At 46.2% G+C, this 24,675-nt stretch overlaps 1 protein-coding gene across 14 annotated transcripts in view; it reads left to right on the top strand.

The window, feature by feature from the left end:
- The window catches only part of PLEKHA5 (pleckstrin homology domain containing A5), a 1,790,419-nt gene that overhangs the window by 95,632 nt on the left and 1,670,112 nt on the right, over window positions 1–24,675 (top strand). For all 14 annotated transcript variants that reach the window (XM_069628413.1, XM_069628414.1, XM_069628398.1 and 11 more), the window contains exon 3: window positions 10,147–10,204. In XM_069628413.1, the coding sequence (XP_069484514.1) occupies window positions 10,147–10,204 (58 nt within the window). The remainder of the gene's footprint in view (window positions 1–10,146; window positions 10,205–24,675) is intronic.

Raw genomic sequence — 24,675 nt, forward strand, 5'->3', positions numbered from 1 at the left:
ACGGTGGCAGACACATCGCCGGAGCTAAGTGTTGTCGACAGCATGGTGGACTGGGGGTTTGGGCGCAGTGATGCGGTGGTCAGGGCAACAGAGACATGGGAGCCTAATGGGTTGTGGGTACACAGTGACATCGAGGGGAGGTGAGGTGCTGGGCTAAACAGCGACATCACGGGGAACCAGGGGGCGGGGGTATGTGTCGGCAACACAGGCACATTGGGACATCACAGGGATTAGGGACATCACAGGGACTAGTAATACAGCAATAGGGGCCAGGGGCACGTGACTGGGAGCGAAGGGGCAAGCAGATGTGGCGATAACACGGGAGCTGCAGGGGGTAGGGACACTCTGGGACATCACAGGGACTAGAGGGGCAGGGCTTGCGACAGGACAGGGGGTCAGAGAGATACATAGCGACTTCATGGGAAACAGGAGGGCAGGGGAACATAGCGACACACAGGCACAGAGCAACATCATGGGGACTAGGGGTGGTGGGGATACAGAGGAATATATAACGCCATCACGGGGAACGGGTTGGCTGGGGTACACAGCGACGCACAGAGGGACATATAGCGACTTCACAGGGAACAAGTGGGCAGGGGAAAATAGTGACACCGGTACAGAGGGGCACACAGCAACATCATGGGGACTAGGCGCATGGGGATACATATCATCACGGGGAACAGGAGGGCAGGGGTACACACAGGGCACAAAGGTACACACCGACATCACGGGAACTAGCAATGATGTTGAACAGCGACAGCACAGGGGACTAGAGGAAAACACTATGACAGCACGAGGAGCCAGAGGTCTGGGAACAGCAGCAGGACGGGGGCAAAGGGGCAGAGAGTGGTTAGGCATACAACAACACAGAGGGGCAGAGGGCTAACGATGAATACACAGGGAGCCAGTGGGCAGAGTACACCGTGACAACATGGGGGCCAAAGGGTGTGGGCACATAGAGACATCACGGGGACCAGAGGGTACACAGTGATATCACGGGAATCCGGGGGCAGCGCACAAAGTGACAATATGGACCAAAGGGTTGGGGGATACAGTGGCATCATGGGAATTTCCCAAGGAGATCATTATTCTGCATTTCAGGGATACGGTTGTTTATAGCCAAATGAACGGGTGTATTCATTGGTGCCATGGTTGGGAGTTCCATTGTCTATTTAGCCAGTGGGTTGTTTGAGATACATTCGCCTCGGAAGGTTGAGGTTGGTGTTATGGAAAGAGCCACGTTTTTCGAGCCTTGTGGAATGTAATATAGTCTTGGTGTGTGTCGAATATGTGGTGGAAGCGAGTTCCACAGTCGGGGCCAAGGTTGAGAAGGCAGATCCTCTGATCCTGACAGAGTTGGTTGATGGGATCACCAAAACGAGGGCTGTGCTTGATCTTAGGGTGTGAGGTTGGTGATATGGTTTTAGCTTTTCTTGCAGGTATAATGGGCCGGTCATGTGCACAGCATGGTGAGTGATGCACAGGGTCTTGAAGGTGGCCCTTCATCCGACTGGGAGCCAGTGGAGGGTTTGTAGAGGAGGAGAGGTGTGGTCTCTTGGACCAAGGGCGAGGAGCAATTTACCAGTTTGTGCTCTTTGGAGTTTATTAAGATGGTAAGCAGGGACTCCTAGGTATAGGGAGTTGGCATAGTCGACATTACAATAGACATAACAGCGGCAAGTCTGTTTGGGAAGAGAGGAAGGGAAAGATGCGTTTGAAATGGTACTGACAACAGTTAGACACATTGTTGATCTGATGGGAGAGGGTTAGGCCAGAGTCCATAGTGCAGCCTAGGTTTTTTACTGTGTTGGGGGTTGGCCCACGGTCGGGGGCCAAGCAGGGTGGATGAGGTAATAGGGCAGTTTCTCCGCACACCATGATTTCAGTTTTGGTGTGGTTTAAGAGGTGGTGGTTTATTGTCATCCATCCGTCAATATCTAGAAGACTGGCTTCGAGGTCGGGTTGGGGTTGGTGTTTGAATTGTGGATTTTGAAGATGATTTTGTCAGCGTAGTTGTAGCACGAGATGTTGTGCAAGTGGATGGTTCCAGGAAGGGTGGACATATAGAGGTTGAATAAGCGGGCAGATACATGCGTCTTGCGGTACTCCATATTAACCGAGCGAGCAGCTGAGGCAAAAGGGGAGAGGAGAGTTATTTTTTCCTGTTGCTGAGGAAGGAGGCGATCCACTTGAGAGCAGTGCCATGGATTCCAATGGAGTGGAGGCGGTCAAGGAGGATTGAGTGGTTAATCATGTCAAAGGCTGCAGAGAGGTTGAGGAGAATTAGTGCAGCGCATCCTTCAGAGTCTACAGTTACCTTAAGATTATCCTAGATCAAGGTCCGAGTGGTTTGGGTTCCATGTCGTGGTCTGAAGTCTGATTGTGCTTGGTCAAGGAGGTTGTTGGATTCAACAAAGGCATTTAGCTGGGAGTATGCTCTTCGGTCGGTGAGTTTTGCAACAAATCTGGTGTTTGAGATGGGTCGGTAGTTTTTGGGTTCAAGGGGGTCGAGGGATGGCTTTTTAATAAGGGGCTTGACATGCACAATTTTGAAGGCATCGGGGAAGATGCCAGAGCTGAGAGAGTCATTTAGTATGGTTCTTGCATGTTCTCCTGCGCTTGGAGACGAGTATATTTTTTTGACGGAGGCGGGGCAGGAGTCAAGGGGGGAGCCAGACGGTTTGCTAGCAGATAGGTCTAGGAACTCGTCTCTGGAGATGGGTCTGAAGGAGTCGGAAGTGGGGGAATTGTGTGTCGGGCGGAGGAGAAAGGAGGGGTTGTTGGTTTGGTCAGTTGTTGTTGGGAGGGTGGGGGGGAGAGAGGAGGAACAGTTTGTTGTTGAGAGAGGTCGTCCTGTCAAGAGCGATGGTGTTAAAGTGAAGGGAGAGGGAGTTGCAGAGTGATTGAGATGGGGCTCATTGGGTAGAGGTTCATCTACACCTTAACACTCTATTAAAGGGTGCTCAGCCACTGACTGGCCACCAGGGGGCGCACGGATGATCGCCTACCCCGTGTGAGCTCCGTCGTCGATGGTCCGCGAAGTGACTTGAGCCCCCACGTGGGGCCCCCCCCCACCCCCACGGCGACAAACCCGTGAATAAGGCATCAGAACACCTCCCCACGGAGCAGGAAAAAACCCGAACGAAATCGGGGCTGGTTAGCCCGGGAAAACCCTATCTGAAGTTTTCACCCCGTCGGAAGCGAGGAAACGAAACTAGTTGGCGGGCCTACCTGGAGGAGAACACTCGACTTCTGGACTTCCCGTCGACGTGCCTCCCCCAGACCGCAGCCCTTAGTGTTGGAGTGCTCCCGTTGACTTCCCAGCACGGACCCCCACTCCTGGCCTGTGGAACAACAAGGAAGTAGGCCGCACTCCGAGTCGAGTGCGGCCTACACAGCCAGCTGAGACCAAGGCTCCTCGTAGTCCCGAAGCCCGTCACTCGGTGGATTGACCCCCCCCCCCCACCTATGAGCACCCGGCATAGATGTACATCGCTCTAGGTGGCCCCGATCCTGACCAGGCCATGTGGGGATAAAGAGGTGGCGCGGGACCCAAGGTGAATCGCCCGACCCCTTAGATAACTAATGGCCGCCATCGTCCTACGCCTCAGACTGGTCACCTAAACTCTTGATGGCTTCATGTCAACCCAGGCGAGATACCGAAGATAGAAGACCGCCTTGAACCTCCAACCCTGCATGTCTTCATAGAGGGAAGGGCTCCCTACCCAGGGGCATGTGCCTCCTCTTACTCGGGTCGTACTGTATGGACCCACTTCATAAACTAGCCAGATTTGCCTATGACCCTCTCCCCCCGCCACGCAGGCCTGCAGCAAACATGTCCACGGACCCATCGGAGGAGAGTGCTGCCGCCACCAAAGGAGACATTACCACATTACTGAATGAGATAAAAAACATGGGAGCCAACCTAGGCGGTAAAATCGATAAAATTACCCAGAGGATGGACAGATTTGAGGAGCGGTTGGAATGTGTGGAAAATAATCAAACGTCGATCGATACACTCGAAACCCAGATGGATGTACGGATCCGTAACATTGAAAAAAGAGAGGTTGAGGCGCGGCTTAAGATGGATGACTTAGAAAATAGGGAGAGGAGGAATAATCTCCGCTTTTTCGGTATCCCTGAGCGCGAAGGAGAAACTGAAAAAGACCTCAGAGATACCATATATGATATAATAAAAATACTCACCGCTGATGAGGAAATTGATGAGCCCATGACCGAACGTATACACAGAGCTGGTGGACCGTCTGGCGGCCCGCGTTCCGTCCTAGCCAAATTCCATCGCTATCAGGACAAGACCAGGATTCTGGAGAAGGCCAGATCTGGAGGCCCACTCACAATGGGGGGGCGCCCAAATCACGATCTTTCAAGATTTATCGTCACTAACATTGGCACTTAGATGCCTCTGCAGCCCCCTGATGAAATGGCTCAAGGACCAAGGTACTTTCTCGCTCACCTTTGAGCACGGGGGCAGAAAAATTGTGCTACGCTCTGAGGACGAAATCAAGGACTGTATCGCTGACTTTCTTGGCACAGGCTCGAAGGGCAACGAAGGAGGTGACAATGAGCAGCTGGGACCACAGTGGGAGCTCCAGGGCCCCAGGCGCAAGAGGGTGAAGGGATCGAGGAAATATAGACGCGCCAACAACACGCCTGACAAGGAGCAAGGGAGTTGAAATGTGTACGACCCGGCCAAATGTAACTACCAGTGAAGAACAAGACACCGGCCCCCGCAGAGTTCCGTAGAAGTAATATCCACTGTTGGGGTGCCACCGCTGGCGGGGCACCCCTCTGGACTAAGCGACGATGTAAACTCTCGCGGGAGGCCCCGGGAACACACGTAACGTTAAACTTTTATATGCTTGTTGCCATTACTGTTGAAATGTTGAAGTTTTACAATGTTTTTGGGGGGGATTGAAAAAGGGGGCTCACCCTTAAGTTGTGATGGTATACTCGACCGGGACCGTGAGGCAACGGTCCCCACTGATGGTCCGCCAACGGGCCGCACAATGTTATCCGGCCCGTACCGGACGCCGTCAACAGCTGCCCAGGCAGCACCCCCAGTTCCCAAACTCAATGGAGCTCCACCAGATACGACGGAACAGGGGGGGAGAGGTGAAGGGTCAGAAACACTTGGGAAATGTATGCGCATCATTGGGCGCAATCCGGAATGTCACCGTTCAGATGTCACTGAGAATCGGCAAACCTAGCTGGCTGCAACAAATGGGCGATCCTCAAACCCAAATCACCGATGGCTTCACTTGAGAAGTCTAAGGGCAAGGGTCTCCTGAGAGTTGGGACTGTCAATGCGAAGGGACTGAACTCTCCTACTAAGAGATCACTGGTCCACAGAGAATTCCGTAGATCTAACATAGACATTCTTCTCATCCAAGAGACGAAATTTGCAAGGGGAGAGGAGCGAAGAATCCTGGGAAGACGTGGGGGTATGGAATACTGGGGCTCCGGCCCACTCAGGAAGGCAGGCGTTGGAATCCTCATCAAGAAGGGAGTTGGGTTTGAATTGGAAAAGACTTGGTCGGATGCGAGTGGTCGAGCCCTTCTAATAGTGGGGAGAATTGCACGAGTCCAGGTCACAATTGCTAAAATATACTCACCCAACAGCGGACAGGCCGCATTCCTTAGAAAAACGATCCCCAAAATTGTGCTAGAGACCGCGGGTCAGCTCATCCTGGGTGGTGACTTTAATCAATGGGTAGACCCTGCCGTGGACTGGAGACCAGGCACGCCGGGCCTGAAGACCCAACACAAAGGGAACCGTACTGAATTCGCCGCCATGATGCATCTATACGACCTACGTGACGTGTGGAGAACTCTACACCCGGACGAAAGTGGCTTCACCTTTTATTCACATCCCCATGGCACACTCACACGGATAGATTACATATTCCTTTCTCCTGACCTTTCAGAATCCACAAACTACTCTGGAATCGTCCCAATAACATGGTCTGATCATGATATGGTTTTGGCGGACGTCAATTGGGCCGACCTACCAGTCGCTGGTGGATCTTGGCGCTGCAACGAGTCCCTTTGGACTGATGCAGTGTTCAAAAACGAAATGGAGACCGAGATCGTAGAATATTTTAAGGTAAACAACAACGGGGAGGTCTCCAAACAAGTGATTTGGGAGGCTGGGAAGGCCACGTGGAGGGGAGTATTGATGCGCGAGGGCTCCTCTAAAAAAAGGGAACGTACGATTATAGAAAATAAACTACATAATGAGATACAACAGCTGGAAGAGGAAGTGAGAGAAAATGCAGGGGCAGACCCCATCAAACTAGACGCAGCCCACCGTAAAAGGGAGGAACTACGATTGTTAGAACATGGCCAGGTGGTGAGAAAACTGCAATTCCTCAAGCAAACATATTACGAGAAAGGGGACAAGGCCGGTGCACTACTAGCTGCCAGGCTAAGAGACCGGAGGGAAGAATGTAAGGTGAGAGAGATAACCGAGCCCACCACCCCCCTGGCCGACCCCCCCCCGTTCAATTCCCGAGTGCTTCGCCGACTTCTACCAAAACTTATACACCTCTGAGCTGACCTCTACCCAATCTGACATATCCTCCTATCTGTCCTCAATCAACATGCCTACAGTAACACTCGCGGAAGCCGAGCTCCTTGATACCCCAATACTTGAGCACGAAATACGAGATGCAATCAAACTATTAACGCTAGGGAAATCCCCGGGGGAGGATGGTTTCACGGCAGGCTTTTACAAAACCTTTAGTGACCAACTCTCTCCCTTCCTCACAGAACTTTTTAATGAGATAGTGGACACTGGGGCTGCCCCGGAATCTTTCAAGAAAGCCCTCAAAACAGTCATCCCTAAGGAAGGCAGGGACCCCAAATTATGCGGATCATACCGCCCCATCTCCCTCGTCAACCTTGACGCCAAGATCTATGCTCGAGTGTTGGCCGCAAGACTGGAAACCTTGATGCCTAAATTGATCCACCCTGACCAGGTTGGGTTTATTCTTGGGAAACAGGGTGCCGACACCATGCGCAAAACTCTGCATCTCATTCACGCAGCACATAATCTACCAGAGGACCCGGTCCTCTTATCCATTGATGCAGAGAAGGCCTTTGACAGGGTGGAGTGGGATTTCCTGAGAGCAGTCCTCCACAAAGTAGGGATAGGCCCCAAATTCTGTGATGGGATACGTGCAATATATGCCTCCCCCAAAGCATCGATATTCGTGAACGGGGAGTATTCCAGGTGGTTTGCGCTGCAGCGAGGAACTAGACAAGGATGCCCCCTTTCCGTGATCTTGTTTGCACTATCCCTTGAACCCCTGGCCCAAAAACTTAGAGAAGATCCCCTGATAGAAGGTATACGGTTGGGAGAAACGGAATATAAAGTAGCGTTGTTCGCAGATGATATCCTTCTACATGTGACCAAACCCAATGACTCTATACCCCATGCCCTAAAACTAATAGTAGAATATGGCCAATACTCTGGCCTCAAAGTAAACAAGTCAAAGTCCACTCTCTTCCCCCTCCAAGGCACCCCTGATGAGAACAATGCCAAGTTCCTACCACTCGGGCTTAATCTGGAGCACACGAAACTGCAATACCTGGGGATTCAGATGACTAGATCCCTAAACGACTTATATGAGGCCAACTTCCTCCTCCGACGATTCGAGGCAGACCTTGAGAAGTGGAGTAAATTGCCGATCTCTTGGCTGGGGCGTATCAACGCCGTCAAGATGGTGTGCCTCCCCCGCTTCCTCTACCCTTTCCAGATGCTCCCAATTGAGATGCACAAATCATTCTTCACAGAGGCCCGTAAGATCATGATGAGATTTATTTGGCAGGGGAAAAGACCGAGGATCGCATATGACACACTTATACTCCCCAAAGACAAAGGAGGGGTAGGCCTTCCCGATCTAACTACTTACTACAAAGCCGTCCAGCTACGTGTCTTGATTCTGCACTTTAGAGACCACAAACACCTGCAATGGGTACAGATGGACAATCATTACATGTCCCCCGCCACGGTAGCGGAATGGCTATGGTCTCCTTACCAGAGGGTCCAGAGGAGAATCAAACACCATCCCATACTGACCACCATATGGAGCATATGGCACACTGGGAAAGAGATGCGAGAAGTCACAACCTGGCCATCCCCACTCAGTCACTTGCGGTCTCCTGGCATAAACGACCATATTCCGAATTTAGAACGGTTTCAGTCATGGTATGAGGCGGGCCTGGAGAGGGTGGGCCAACTCCAAAGAAAGGACTCGTTCATAACGCTACCGGACCTAACCACAGCATTGGGGATAGGTAACTTATCGACATTCCACTTTCTCCAATTGAAGGGGGTGCTAACGAAACCTGAGTGGAGAAAGAAATTGAAGAGAGATCTTACCGCCTTCGAGAAATTACTAGACTCCAGAACGGAAATGAAAGGTCTTATATCTGCGATGTATCAGACGCTAATAGCGGCGGGGGGCGGATCCACAAACCCCCTCAGAGCCAGGTGGGAAAAAGACTTTGGTGAAGAGATACTCCCCGACCAATGGGATTTAATGTGCAGAGCTGCACCCAAAGCCTCCTTGTCCAACCAATACAAGCTCCATGCCATAAAGCTCTTACATAGGTGGCATTATGATCCACTTAAACTCTCTAAAATGTTCCAGTCGTTGAGCCTGAGATGCTGGAGGAACTGTGGAGCATCTGCCGACTACTGGCACATGTGGTGGAGCTGCCCGCATATCAGTGTATTGGACTGAGGTCCTGGGATGGATTAAGGAGATCAATGGAATCCAAAGAGAGCTCGACCCACTCCTTGTGCTGTTCGGCCTTGAGAGAGACGATGAAGAGTGGCTCCGGATGAGAGGTCTGGCCCCCCAGCTGCTGTTGGCGGCGAGAGCCCTGATAGCGATCAAATGGAAGTCTCCCCTAACTCCAGGGAAAAATGAATGGATTAAACTGGCCACTAGCATCTACGTTATGGAAACGATCACAGCCTCCCTGCACAATAAATCAGCTAAATGTGAAACCTTATGGATGGACTTTAAGAACAAACACATCACACCTATCACAGACTCCCAGTCAGAAGAACCCTCAGAAGCCTAACTTAACGAGGTCATACTCTAAAGAACACTGCGAAGGATCAGAGACTCATTCCCAGCAGCCACGGTGACGGCAGATGTCGCACTATGCCAAATATGTGCTCCCAATGTTTGTTAGATGATTATACTTATGATGTACATTATCCCAAGTGGGGGAGGGGGGTGGGAGCGGGTTGGGGTGAACAGTGTAAGAGACATACCCAGGCAAATGGAACTGACACAAATCTAAGCCATTTTAATATTGTTTGTTACTTTGCAGTGCTTCTCTGACATGTACCCCTGGACGATGTACAATTTTCTTTGAATACTGTTTGCCCTTCTTTTGTCTTCTGTTTTTGTAAAATCAATAAAGGAAAATTTTTTTTAAAAAAAAGGGTGCTCAGCTAATCCAGAGCTCTCGCATTTCCCATGGCCATGCATGAGAAGGCCATCCAATCCTGTTTTTTTCCTTTTAGGACTTGTAGTTTTTTGTTTCCCATTTGAAATTTAGGAAAACTACACCTCCGCAATTCCAAGCAAAGTCAGGGCCTGCATTACCTTCCCACGCATGGCGTGTTGTGCTAATCATGCTGCTGCTCTGAATTCACCATTACAATGCCTGTGTTTCGATCAGCCAGCGAGCTGCATGCCCTTCACTTCTGCCTCCCCTTGCCACAGTACCCTCCCACGCAACCCATCCACACTACTGGCCCCTGTGATCAGACGACACTGGTGCTGAAAGTTTTCATTTTTAAATCCTTACCTGCTGTATCGGCCTCGCTTGAGCTAGTAGAGGTCTCAGCAGGCCTTTACCTGCAGGTGCAGGACGCTGTCCTGGTGCTTTTACCTACATATACAGGTACCCATTCATGTTGCAGAGAGTGTATCCATGCCTTGTGTTGGTACGAGATGCCCTTTGGCTCACTCTTACTAGAAGCCCGGAAATTGCAATGGACATCCCGATGCAAGCCTAATTACGTGACATGTCCGTAGAATGTCTGATATTGTGCTGGTGTTCTGCATTAAGTATTGAATCTTTCTTTCTTTTTCCCTCCAGACTTGCCCACAGGCTGGGAAGAAGGGTACACTTTTGAAGGAGCCAGATACTACATTAAGTGAGTAATGAGAGAGCTTATTGCACATTATTGAAAAACCGTTCAATTTTTTTTGGGTTAATCTGAGCTACGTCCTTGCCTTTTGATGAATGCGTTTTTGCAGCTTGCATGCACAAGTGGAATTCTGTGATCCGTGCTTTGCCTTTTGCTTTGAAGTAGCGCATTTTTATTCGTGTTTTTCTTTGTTTATCATGGATTATTTATTGTGCCTTAGTGCAATGGTTGGTTGAGAATGACCTACAACTAATGTGTGTTAAATCATGAATTATGACACGCTGTTCAGATATGCGGAGGTGCCATTTGATGGCTTTTTTGTACTCCTGGTGAAAGGCAGCGGCTGAGGGAATTGTTATTTATGTGGCGCTTTTAGCCTTTTACGGCCGGAATGGGATTTGAATGGCTGCTTTCTGACAGTGTGTGGTTGGCTGCCACCGTGGGTTAGTTGCTGGAAATCTAAACGCAATGCCTGTGTGGTTCATCGCTCTGCGAGATCACTGATTTATTTTAATAAAACCTTAGCCTGCCTCGCCTCAAGCACATTGATACGTTGTAGTAAAGGTGTATGATCACGCTGTCCTGGCATAGGCAGATTGCCTTCTGACCCTTTGATTTACTGAGTCCTGACCTGTTGTCGACTTGCCGGGAGCCACATGTAATTGTTTGGCAAGAAGGCGCACAGGCCAACAATGCACACATTGGGTTCCCAGGACTCTTTTGTCACAAATAATTATGTATGCTATACAAAACTCAAGCGTTCGACATTCAGCAAACGTGCGTCTAAATATCAGACTGGCTGTCAGTGCTTAGATTTGCGAATTCATAGCTTGAGTAATGTCTCTGTGCTGACGTGTTAAAAAGGCTATTATTGCTCCTCGAATTGGTTGGTTGTTATAACGCTTTTAGGTAGTCCTCTGGTATTTGTAGTCTTCCACTCAAGGTGGAGGAATAATGCCACGATTATAAACTTTTTGCCTAGTTAATTTCTATAGGGATTTATATAGTTGTGTGAGTAATGTATTGTTTGTGTACTTTTCAAATTATCTTTATAGAACATTTTGGAGCAGGAATAGGAAAAAAGCCTTCTGATTTCCACGAAGGTCTACAAAATATAACATCTCAGCAACAGTGACCTAACCTGTTTAGTTGTCTTTGCAGCGTTCTGCTGTAGGATCCCTTGCTACTCACACACAATAGTAAAGTACTCGCACAAATATATAAATCCTTATAGAAATAACCTAGACAAAACATTTACAACTGTGGCATTATTCCTCCACTTTGAATAGAAGACTACAAATACCAGAATGCAATTCCGTAGAAGGCAAAAAATGGCCTGTGGATTTTGAAAATGTACTTTCAAGACTTAGACTGCCAAAAGTTTACTTGTTAAAAGGTTACCTGTTTGTGTTTCAATGTTTGACAAATGCAAGCTTCATATATATATGAGGCAAATGTTATATTCTACCTAAAATAAATGCCCTTTGGTGAGTTAAATATGAACATGTGAAAATAAGGCAGATAGTTTAAAACTGTTTTGTATGATACATGTAATCCTCCTGGAGGAGGGCACAGATTTAGGCAGCTGACGGCTGCTTGTGTGTACTTTCAAAATAAGATACAGAACATATTCAAGAACATCTTGTTTTGAATAAAATACATACTGCTTTTTTAATTAGAAAATCTATAAACATTCTTAAAAACACAACACAACATATATCACATTCTAAAATGCAAGGAGTCCAATTGTGAAAAATGGAGTTAAAGTGCTAAAATGTTGTGCAAATAAGCAAAATACAATACAATGTTCAGTCAATTTACAAACATTGGTCTCAGGGAGTGCCGTAGTCCTTCCAAGCACAATCTTGTTGTGCTTTTAGAATTAATACAGCGAGGTCCGGGAAAAATAACTCGGTCCATATGACTTCTGATTTTACCTGGCTCTCACTATCTTATCATTCCCCGAGAAGTATCTATTTTATTACATTAGTGACACAGAAGGAGGGGGTAGGTTGTGGTTCTTTGTGTTTGTTTGATGCACGTTTTCCCTGTTATACCACTAGCCCTTGGCAACAAAAAATGTGGGGATGGACCTGTTGTGTATACTGGACAGGACCCCCTCCTGGAAACAATATTCCTTCATATACTGGAGGAAGGAAGCTGGTGCCTGTGGGGCCCCTGGACTGCGAGGCCATGGACAGCCACACAAACTGCCCAGGCCTCGGGCCGGCCCTGCTAGTCCTTGTTCCCCTCTCAATCAACTACGGGCATTTCATCAGCGTCACCTGATTTCTGAACCTTTTTTATCATGTTTTCCAGCCAGTTGTGGTATCACTGTTGCCATAACTATGTAAATTACAATTGCAAGTAAATTACGAGAATAGTGTGCTCGGCACTGTCTGCCAACCCCGCCAGCTGTTCTGCGGGCTTAGGATTCAACTTGTCTAAATGATGCTCTATGCTTCGGTGTGCCGAGGGGGTTTCATGCGCGACGTTTACTTTCCAATATATATATATGGCAGTAACTTCACATTACAAAAGGTAACATCAAATTATCGTTTTTAGGCTTTTTAATGATGATACTTTTCGATAATTTTGATACAAGTCAGTGTGTTTAGCCTAGATGCCCTTGTTTGATTCCCTGCCCCCTATCGCCCTGCACTTCTCTTGAGCAGTTTACCTACCCTTTTTATATCAATTGCTACTTTTCCCAGTTCACATCATCGTCTGCCCATTGCTAGGAATACAAAATACCTTTACAAAAGCTAACAGAAGTATGCTTCTGGTGCTGAGCCTTTCTGTGGAGAAGGGCCAGTTCAGAATTGCTTGCTTTTTTTAACAAAGCTGCTAGGAATTATTTTAAGTCGTTATTTAGGCTAAACTTGATGCATGCAGTGTGGCTCTTCAAGTTAAATGTGCAATTGTGTTATGAAGTCACGGTTTAAGTCCAAGTCCATGCTGCAGTGGAGAGAACATAGACTCACTAAACTTGCCCCCCCCCTTTTTTTTTACATTTAGCTGATTGTCATAGCTTTTAATTAACCCTAATGAGCTTTGACAACATTCACCCGTAGATTTTCTATGGGCTAAGCATTTGCTTTTTAAATTGTTTTTCAATTAAATGAATAGAAGTCTACCTTTTTAATATTGCCTGCTTACATTGATTGTTTGGGCGGTATGATTATTGGCCCTAGAGTCTTGCAAGCCATTGCTGGTTTAGTGCTGTGGTGTTTTATATTTCTATGTGTGTCACAGAAACTAAGGTCTGGAAACAGTCTGTCTTCTGTATACACAAGGCATCTCCCTCTTTACTTGTGCCTGTATTCATTGATTGAGTAGGTGCATTCCTTGTAACAAATCCCAGCAAATATCCTACTCCTGCCGGTGCCCTCAACAAACACTTTGTATTTCCTTAATGCTAGCATCTTTACTTCAAACAATGGAATGGACCACTTTCTATGAATAATTCATTATTTACAGCAGAATCAATAAATCAGCAATGCAACATGCATGGACCAATTAATTATTGAACAAACATACATGTTTATTGCCCGTTTCTTTTATCAACCTTTACACAGTTGAGCAGAGGATCCTAATGAAGTAAAGACTGCTATCAAAGTCATGTAGATGCAAAGAAATGTAGGACTTGACTCTAGTTCTAAAGGGTGATTTGAACATTTATAGATTCAATGTGCTGTAATGCCGATGTATTAGCTGCTTGACCATTAACTGCATGCCAATCTGTGGAGGAACAAGATGGCGTCTAAACGCACCATGTCAAAGATGGCAATACAGAGTTTAGGGGTGTAGTGGAGATCCTGAAGATGAACAGGAACTGAAGTGTGAATGTCCTCTCGCTTTGTCATGGAATAGACTAATTGGCCATTGCTCTGGAGCTGTGATGCCAGCTTAATAAACCATAGCTTGTCTTTCTCAAAATGCATAGAAGAGGGGCTTCTCCCACATTTTGAACACATTATACTTGTGGTTTGCGAGCAGTTTATTTTAACCAAGTAAACGACTAGTCAATTGGCACACACATAATAGGGCCTGTGCATATGGAAATGTCCTGAAGTGCTAGCTGCTAAATTGAGGGTGACTCTTTCAAAGGAAGCTTAAAACCAACCAGATTTGCATTGTGATTTTATATTTTTAGTCTTGAAAAACCACTATTTTAATAATTTAGTGAATAACAATCCCACCTTCACACTCAGAGACAAGTAACAAGCTGTGTATCACAATTTATTTAATTAAATGAAATGACAGCATAATAGTGCGACAGGTGATTCCCCACTTGAGCTACAATAGAAATTCGCTCTCACCTCCAATTAAAATTCAAAATGACATTGATTTTGTTTTTCTTCGAACCCATTCAACTATTTTCATCAGAGGACTATGTTTACTTAAACCCCACATCCCTCCTGAAATCAAAAGGCTAATCGATGCTCGCAATAGAGTTTTAAACAAACCAGTTTACTGTTTTTTTTTTTTAAATGTAAATTGTGTTCTTTCTAAAATGTTGGACACTATCTATGGCAAGCTATTGGTTTCAAGCCTGGCAGAAGACACTACCTGATGGTGTCTTCTATGATTGCAGACTTGTTGCAAATAGTTATAAAAAGGTTGGGTTTTTCACAATTACTTTGCTTTTCGAAAACTGGGAAGGACCTAACTCACCATTTTCAAAGAATCTGCATCACCCTCGCAACCCCCCAGTTCTATGTGTTCGTTAAGAAATGACTTTGACTGTGGCAGGCACCCATCATGGACCTTGTTGTTAGTCATTCCATTTAAGATGACAAAAGCTTTCAGAAATCGCTGACTGCAGAATAATGTCCTAATGCAATGATGCTAACGAGGGTTTCAGTTTGTTAGAAATCACACAGCACATACACATTGCAGAATTTCCCCTTTCAGTGATATACCATTTAACCGGTCTCTGAAAAATCCTTAAAAATGCTATTGATACTTAATTCTTGGGAAAATGTTTAAATATTCTCGGGGGATAGATATTAATGTTTTTGCCTTTAAAAGACCACTGACCGGCCTTAGGCAGCTCAGTCATGTCAGCACTCCCTTATGCTGTGCACCTGCTCCAAAATCCCTTTCGGGTAATCTGGTCCTGCTTCGGGAAAGCCATCTAAATTCCATCCTGGATCAGTTGATCTTTCCCTTTTTAAAAGTATGTGTCCAAGTTGAAAACCAATCTGATTTCTCTCTTTATGGCACCCTCTATTCTGCATCACAAAACATTCCCTCTTCCTGTGTGTTTGAGCTTAAATATCATCCAAAATCCATCCAAAAGAGGAAGGCGAGTACAGCTAATTATCAGTCAGTTTATTCGATTGGTCTCTAGATTGACTGGAAAATTACACATCTAACACCAACTTCATTCCTATTTGCTCTTTCTCATAATAAGACTGGACAAATAAGGATATGTCTTAGGTGCTAGTTTAATTTCCTACTATGCCCTCCCCTAGAATCTTTCATTGCTGAATTACAGATGCTGGCTATAATAACTCAAGTTTATAAATGTAAATTCTGTGTAGCTGTTTAAATACACATTTTCATGGGTCTCTCAATGGCAAATGCATCTCAATTAGTCACATCTCTCTAGAGTGTGACATTGCAAAGTTAGGATTATAACATTTCAATTTCATAACTAGGTTGAATTTGAGTAATGTAAGGGTACAGATGTCGTATAATGTCACAATAATACACATGTGTTTATTTTTGTTGTAGTACGTAGGGAAGCTGAGATATGACACTTTAGGTGTTTATACATTTAAGCAAGTTTAAACCAAAAGCAATAATCTAAAGGTCAGTTTCATTTCTCAACCCAGTCATTTCCTGTATCTCATGTGATTTGGACAGAAGATCCATCTTCTTCCATTAGGGCTCACTTTTGACCAGCCATTTGGACTGTGGAATTACATTAGCCTTGGACGTAATGCACTTGGTGACCTTGTGGTTAACAGAGTATATTGATTGTTTGACCAGCTTTACCTCCTATTATGTAATTAATGAAAATATTAACCTGTCAATAAAATAGATGATAATGCGGGATTGTACCAGTGACAGCAGAGGGGAGCTGAGTTGGGCAGTGGGGAGTGTATAACTCGAGGGAGGAGCTTTTCCAATAATGTTGCAAGCACTGTATACAAGGGACACTCTTTTTAAACTAAAACTGTGTACTAAACTATTCCTGATTGCCTGTACAATTTTAACAAGCAGTTTCACTGAACTCCTGATCAGAAGTTGAAGTGGTGGTGTGTTCGTCTCTGCCCCTGAGCCCAAGATATATGTTTGAATCCCGGCTTCGGCAGCCACAATTAAAGCAATCCGAATGCAACAAAATAAATAAAGGCTGCAAATGGATTTCACTGGGAGACCATTTTGGTTGGATCTGGGAAATTACAGCCCAATGCTAGCACGGGCGGTACTGTTCCAAGTTGTGGATGCAAGGATATTTTATGGCTCACAATGGGAGCCATCTTTCATCTAGTTGGTTGGTAGGCCGATTCAGTGACTGGATAGTGTCTGACAGACATTGGTGCAACCCCACACCATTGCAGACATGTAGTGTCAGTGGCCTAAGTGGGCGGGAGCGGTGTTCCTCTCCTTTAAAACAAAAACAGAAAAACGTTGTACTGTACCTATAATTTTATTTTAAAAAGCAACCGTTCCGGAATAATTTCTTTTTAAAATAAAGTGTATGGAGAAATTGAAACTTGCACTGCACTGAACATTCCCTTAAAGAGCAGGCGTGTTTGGGGGGGGCTGGATTGCACATGGGAGGGGCGTGGCGATGGGATTTGTGTGGGAGCAGGGTCAGGCCAGCAGGGAACTAGTTCCACTACTTCTTTTCATGCACTTCAACCACTGTGTAGTGTATTTCTCATTTGCCTGCTAGAGGGGAAGCTTGTGTACAGTTCACATGCCAGCTTCGGATCGTGTGAGATGTACTCTGTCGAGGTAGTTAGCAAACCGATGCGAGGACCAGTCATTCTGTGCTTCCTGGCGTGTTGTGTGTAGCTTTGTCGAATGTACAGCAGTGTGACAGAATTTGGCTAAGTTGCGGACTTGGCTTGAGGTTCCAAGTTAATTCCCCACTTCTCTTCTTGCTCAAGGACTCCGTTTTCAAAAGCTTTTGCGCTGGAAAATGTATTTGTATGTTTATCATTCCTTATGTTATGTTACTTGGCATTTATATAGCACTCTATATGCGCTCTATATATAGCTGTTTGTACATGTTAATGAAAATAATGTGTGTGTTTTTTAAATGGCGGCAAATGCTGGATTCCTGACGCTACTTAGAACTGTAGTAACAGTTGTTATTACCCCAATTAAGAGTACTTGTATAGACATACCCCATTGCCCCCTTTTCACCAGTGCAAAACAATGTAAAAGCAGCGTTTTCCTGCTCATGAGAACAGTGCTTATGGTTTAAGCCCGAGAGACTGCTTCCTGGTAGCGTGGTTGTGAGAAGCGGCTTGGAACAGCTGACTTGTGTTTGCTGTGATGTCTTTCCCTCCTCCAGGACTCTCCAAAGGTCTTTCAGAGTCACATTCCCACAGCTTGAGACAGAGCCAGCCTCAGCGTTCAGCTAGAGAGGGTAGCGGGCCTGCGCAGAATGCAGCAGTCCCACACGAATGCGACTTTTAAGTGCAACGCCTTTCTGTCTACGTGCTAATTGCAAACGTTGCGATGTTTACTGTAGAAAGACCCAGAGCCTTTCTGTAAATGTTGACTTAACAGGGCCACTCTAATGGCCTACGAAGTGCTGAATAATCGGGGAAAGGAACGTGCATCTTTTTAACCGTTGACACAAGTTGTCAAATATGTTGGTGCTTTAGACTCGGGTGGAGGAAGACGGCTGCTCGCTGGTGATCTAGGTGGACTCTTTTGAATCTCCAGGGAATATCTGAGATCTGGTGGATCGGAGAGCCTGAAGAGATACCAGGGGATTGCTTATTGCTCAACACTCGGAGCGCCGCCATCAGGGCAGTGCATGAGACCCCTTGTACCCATCCTCTCGTTTACCTGTTTCTGTACGGTTGTTTGGCTGGGTCTTGCTATAGCGCTTATTTTGCTGTTTGCTGGGCTTGTGACGCTTTGGGTCCTCCAAGTAAACGGTTGGTGGTACTAGGATCCGAGCTCCTATAAGCTGTTCTGTGCCAGGCTGGATGTGTTTCATTGTTGCCTGCATCTGTGTGTGCACAGGAAGTGAGTTGGCGAGTTTTGCGAGTGCTTGATCTGTGTGATGCATGGAGTCTAGACACTGGGAAAGGCAAGTGGTGGCTGGTAGTGTGAGCTATTGTCGAATTGGCTAGGTGTAGTTTTAAGTACTTGGCTGTTGGCCACAGAACAGGGATGCGCTTCTTTCATAACTCAACAAAGGTCATGGACCCTGCAGTCGTCAGTCTCTGGATTGAAAAAGAGCCCAAGTGAAGTTGCTCTTTTTTCATGAAGTGGGTTTTGTGCAGAACTTACCCCTCACCTCTGACGTTTATGTCAAATGCAAATAGGGAGGGGCCTGGGCGAAGCCAGGTAAAAACAGAGGAGACTAACCTCGGAGGGTCACCAGTGCACATCCACCTGTTCCCCTTCCAGGTGAACAGGGATGTTTACATGCACTCGCGTGACCATTATCTGCTCCCCTGGCGGTGCAGCCACCCTGTTTAGTTTGACTCACTGGTGGATGGACAGAGTAAAGCTCTAAGATACCAGTAAGCTCTTTCAGAGTCGCCTCTTACGTCATCCTGACACCGGTCCTTACTCAAAAGGGTAGAGCGCCCACTACAAGGGGGTTTTCACCCAACATACATATGGTACGTGCGGTCTATGTAGGGTACCCTCGCAGAGACCATCCCCCAAACGCATACATTTGTCATCTCTACATACCATTTCTCTTGAGGAATGAGTAGGAGGATGAACAGTGGTCCCGCTCTACAGTCAAAAGCATTCCACGCCTCGGCAGATGGGACATCCGGGCATAATGTGCATATTGTAGGTCAAGAAAAGACATGGACACTTTTTTATTAAAAATGGTCTGATGGAGCCTGGCCACAAAGCATGAAATTGATAGAAGGCCAACAACAACCAGTGAGGGCCATACTGCCACCTCTGCAGTTGCTTGCTTGGGGGACACAGTATGCATGGTGAATCGTATCTTGTTATTAGGTTTTATTTAGCACAATGTCTGTAATTTGTGGTCTTTTTACAGTTAACGTAGGAGGCTGGAGGGGCACTTGCTGGTCTTGACTTTGGGCATGTTTTTGATGTGTGTGTTTGAGTCACAAATGGGGGCTTGACTAGAGTGATTTAAAGGAAAGGTTTTCTGATTTGTATTATAGGGTGGAACTGCTGGGTGTCAACAAGCTGTTAAGGACTCTGGTATTATAGGGTCTTCCTCAAGGGAATTGGGGGGTGGGGGTAATACTGTCTCCTCCAATGTAGTCACCCCCACCTCCCCCAGTAATTGTCTCCCCCCCCATGAAATCCTCCCTTCAATAGCTGCCCTCAGGCTCGAAAACAGAAGCGGCTGCAGACCCCCCTTGGCCACATGGGAGGAGGTCACCGCCAGGGAATCGAGGCTTGGTGATTCCACCAGATTCATCAGTTATTACAATTTTTATCATTTGTATTACATTTGTGGCTCTTGCTGCTGGGTCCACTGTCCTTCATCTTCACGCAGATTTGTAGAGCCAGGGATGGGTGCCGCCACAAAGCTATTGCACGGGAGCAGGGCCCCAAAACGTAGGGGACTGGCAGCCCTTTAAGTCTCCAAACCAGTGCCCGTATTGGCTACAAGAGGCCATAGGCAGCCCTGCGTTAAATGGGCCCTTAGAAGTTAGTAGTGCCCTAGTTCATTTTATTTTTCCTTTGAAGGCCTCAGTGGGTTGAGAGAGGTGGAAGGACCCTTGACCCTGTCCGTCGATGACCCCCAGAACAAGAAGGGGGTCTTCAAATGTTTTGCTACTGTCAAAACTACAGCCTTTGCTTTTGCCGCTAGGCTCTTGATGGTGCCCCAAAAGACCCTGTTGGCTCCCGTAATGGTTCTTTGTCCTATTCAGCAGATTTGGCAGGGACTAGCGGCATGGAAGCGGGCCTGATAGATACTGTTGTGGCAATGTATTCCGCTTCTGCAAGCATGGGCCCTGTTACCAGAGATCTTGTATCTTATATTGGGCCTCCTTCTCGGGAGGTTGAGGCCGAACCTTTAACATTCTCGGCTCCATCCGACAGATTCCTACTTTGAAGCAATGGAGAGAATGATAGATAAGATGTATGATGAAAGATGTCTTGGGTCTCAGGAGGGATCACCTAAAGGGGATGCTTTCTCCAAAGTAGCAATAGTGACAGTGGAAAGTCCCTGCCTGTCCCCTTCGTCCCCCACACATCTAGGCTGGATCACATGTCTACTCCACTTGACCACCAAAGGAATGTTCAGACCAGCCTTAAGGATTGTTCTAAGGGGTGGCTTGTGATGTCTGGGATGAAAGAAGTATGCATCTCAGCAAATGGTTACACACATACCCCTGTAATTTCAACGGAAATCACGCAAAGTATTAAGAAGGGGGTAGCAGCATCTGAAGTCCCACAGGGCATGCCCTATGGCCACAGACCCACGGAAGTAAGATCTCTTCTTGACCAGGATCCTCTCACAACCCAACAGCCTCCTGTGTGGAATCTTCAGCAGCAAATGGTGATGGCTCCAACCCTTTTGATAGTGTGTACTTGGAGTTCCATCAAGTCACTGGTCTCTGTTACTTTTTCACCTGCTATGGCAGCCAATATTGATTTTGCCGATGTCATCATGGCACGTATTGCTCACTTAGGTACACAACTAACTGAAATTACAACTTAACTTGGGCCATTAGTCTCTTCTGAAATGAAGGCAAAAGCAAATGAACAGTCTACTGGATTTTACTCTTAGAATTGTGGAGAGTTTATTGTGCCTTCTCCCTTACGGTTGGGCATTGGCTTACCATCTGCCTCTGACATGGAGTCCAACTCCCCCTTGGTTCGGAGAGTCTAAAATCACTGGCCCTAATGCAAGGCACAGAGAGAAACTTAATGCCAGCTAGCTCCTGTCCAAGCATGCAGGCTGTACAAGGAATATTTTTTTTATCAGTGGCTCTGCGTCTGCTGCTGGCAATGCGGTTAGAGGCACAGCAGGGGCCTGTGTCCCTACTTCCCGTAATGATGCAAGCGTTTCTGGGCCAAATCCTGAATACAATAATTTTTTTGGTCTTGCTTCCAGTATGCCTGCTAACAGCACAGTGGTACTGCGCAGCTTCAAACGTCCCTGATGGCCCGCCATTGACAAATAAGGGGACGCCGTTGAAACCTCACACATCCATACAAGTTGGTACCAGTAAACCCCAAGAAATTCTCTGGGATGGGGAAAGTACTTATTACCTCCAAACGACTAGCAGAGGACCCTGAGACGATCGCTGAATCTAGGGACCTAATCACAAACACTCGGGGTGGAGTTTTGGCCCTTCAAATGCTCATGAAATTGTCTCCCCAGATATTCTTGAAGATCATATACACGTTCTCTACTTCATGTAATAATGCACACAATTTTGGGGGTGACAGACATCTCATTTAAGCTTCTTATCTCAGTGTGCATTCTTTCTATATTATGCAAGTTCTGTGAGGGGTGTAGCATGCGATTTGGATTGAACAACACCTATTTAAGGATGTGTTTGACACAACGTAGAGAGGTGCTGGCAAACAGTGATGTAGAGGTGTTTATGGATGTCAAGGATAGGCCATGCCATCGACATGACATATGGTTTGATGCTTTGATATGTGCTAAACTGCCCGAACAAGCGAGGCCGAACAGTTTGGCATATATCAGCACCCCTCCCCCTATTATTAATCTACCCACAGGTTGTCTTGATTCACTTCTTCAATCCTGCGAAAATACCACAAGTCTCTCTAGGCAAGCATGTGACCCAATTTTCAGATGTGTAAGCCATGTTCCCCTCGAACCAGCAGTAACCTTTGAGGGCCAGGCCAATTCTGGTCTGAATATCGTATCCTGCAATATTGCTGGTGTGAGACACACATTGCTATACATAGATTGGCTAACTTTTTTAGACGATTTGACATCATCTGCCCTGAGGTAACGTGGATGCTGGAGGCTCCAACACTACCTGGCTATATGTGTTTCTCAATAACAGGCTAAAGAGTGTTCAGGGTCGCTCAAAGGGTGGCTCGACAATTTGGTTTCGTATACCATTGCTAGTAAGCATTGCAAAGCTACTGGTTGATAATGGCTATATAATGGTTTTTACACTTAAGGGAAGTGCTTCGATTTAAGTCTGAGTATAATAAATATTTTCCACCAAAAACAAGTGCTCCCGTTGATCGCGATCTGCTGGACTAACTTGACCAGTTACTAACTTGAATGCAGGTGAACACGCTGTTATAATGGGTGATTTTAACGCTAACCTCGGGGCACTGCTAGATTTGGATGAGGAGAGTAGTCTTTTGGAAGAAGCATGTGGGATCCTGAGTTGCCTGCCTTTAACTCTAAACCGGAGGACCTCAGACAATCTGCGATCCATGTTTAGGGATCATGCATTGATTTAATTCAATGGTAGGTGCCCGGTTGATCGTCCGGAAAGACCCACGTTTGTTGGAGGAGGGCTTGCTTTGACTATTGATTACTCTATAGTGGATTGTCACTTTTTCCCTCACCTTTTCCATACCAAATAGGGCTAAAAGCGACCACATGCCTTTAACTGTGATGGTGCAGCTCTCACACGACCACACTGTACCAGAAACTTCAGCAGTGAGCAATGGCAATTGGCAACTGCAAAGATTTAATGTGGAGGAATCTGGTAAAATAATCTATTCCGCCCGGTCACAAGCATTAGAGATTTCATTGTAGCTGAAGCACCTCTAGATGTTGGATTTGTATCCACATATGACGGGCTTATTGAAACCATCCATCATTGGCGCCCACTTAATTCGTCAATCACGTCACCATACCAATCGAATAAGGTATGCTCTGTGGTATGAGAGTAAATGTAGGTCGATGAAGAGCCTCATTTTCTTATTAAATAAGGAAAGGAACATATATCTTGGTCCTTTATGCGAACTTAAAAAGTCCTATAAGAAACTTCTGAAAAAGGAATAAAATCTAACTTATTGAAAAACAGTGGGATCATTTGGAGCGCTCAGTCCAGACGAATAATGGTAAACTGTTCTGGAAGTTGTTGGCGAGAGGCTACGCTAAACCTGCTGAAAAAATGGGGCCAAGCACATTTTGACTGAGAGGGGTGGAGATCTCACTTCTGGAAGGGGCGAAGGGGGCTTGTATTTGATGTGGACAAAAAAGGCCCTGGAATCAGCCGCCCATTTTATGTGCCAAAGACATTTAGTTAAGTCTAGGGGAGATTGAACAGATTTTAGAAAGCTTAATTTCTGGTAAACCAGCAGGCCCTGGTGGGATACACTCTAACATCAAGGGTTTTTCAAACTGGTGGTGCCCGATTTTATCTAAGCGTGTTAATGCTGTAAAGTTCTCTGTGGTACATCCTTATTCATGGTCACGGAGCATTATAGTCCCCATTTTTAAGAAAGGGGACTATAATGACCATAATTGCTACAGACCAATTTCTCTCTTGGATATACCAGGGAAAGTTTTAGCTAAATGTTTAATAACTAGAGTAGAGGAATCGGCTGATGCCTTGAATCTATTAAAACTATCTCAAGCAGGTTTTGGAAGAGGGTACTCTATGGTTGGCCATTGCCTACTGTTGAGCACATTAAAAAAATACATATCGTTTCGTTAGAGGTGAAAAGTTGTACATGGCATTCATCTACCTGGGAAAGGCCTGTGATTCAATTCCGAGGCATAAGCTATGGGGCAAGCCAGCTGCATTAAAAATTATTTCTTTTAGGTGGGGGTGAACCAGCTGTTGAGGTGGGTCTGTTTTGCTTTTGCAGTTCTTGAGTGGGGCAATGGTGTCTAAGGCTTTGGCCATAGTAGCATTGTAGGAGTCTACCAATGTGTCAGGATCGGAATTGCTTGGCAGATTGATTACTGGAAGGAGAAGGGGTAGGATGTTGCCTGGGGTGATGATTTTTCTTGATCTAGTGGGGAGAGAGGGTACCATTGTTTTTTCTTTATCGGATTCCTTGTTGAGAGATGGGCTGAAATTGATTAGGAAGTGGTCGGTCCAGGATTGGGGTGTAATTTTAGTAATAGTGGTTGGGCAGTTTGAAGTGGCAACCGAGTCTAGTGTCCACAATGATGCCTATGCATTTCTCCAGTAGAACATCCTAACCACAAAACATTTACTTGCAAAGAAAGCTCAAGTGCTCCTATAGTAGCATACGTTTGTGTGCTGTACGTAGAGTTGGCCAAATAGTTTGTTACTCTGGTTGTATAATGATTTAATATCAGACCTCCAACTGATCTTCCATCAGATGTATGGCTAACTCTTCCCCAGTAT

The sequence above is a fragment of the Ambystoma mexicanum genome, chromosome 12 (assembly GCF_040938575.1).
Source record: "Ambystoma mexicanum isolate Mex_15411 chromosome 12, UKY_AmexF1_1, whole genome shotgun sequence".
Lineage (NCBI taxonomy): Eukaryota > Metazoa > Chordata > Amphibia > Caudata > Ambystomatidae > Ambystoma > Ambystoma mexicanum.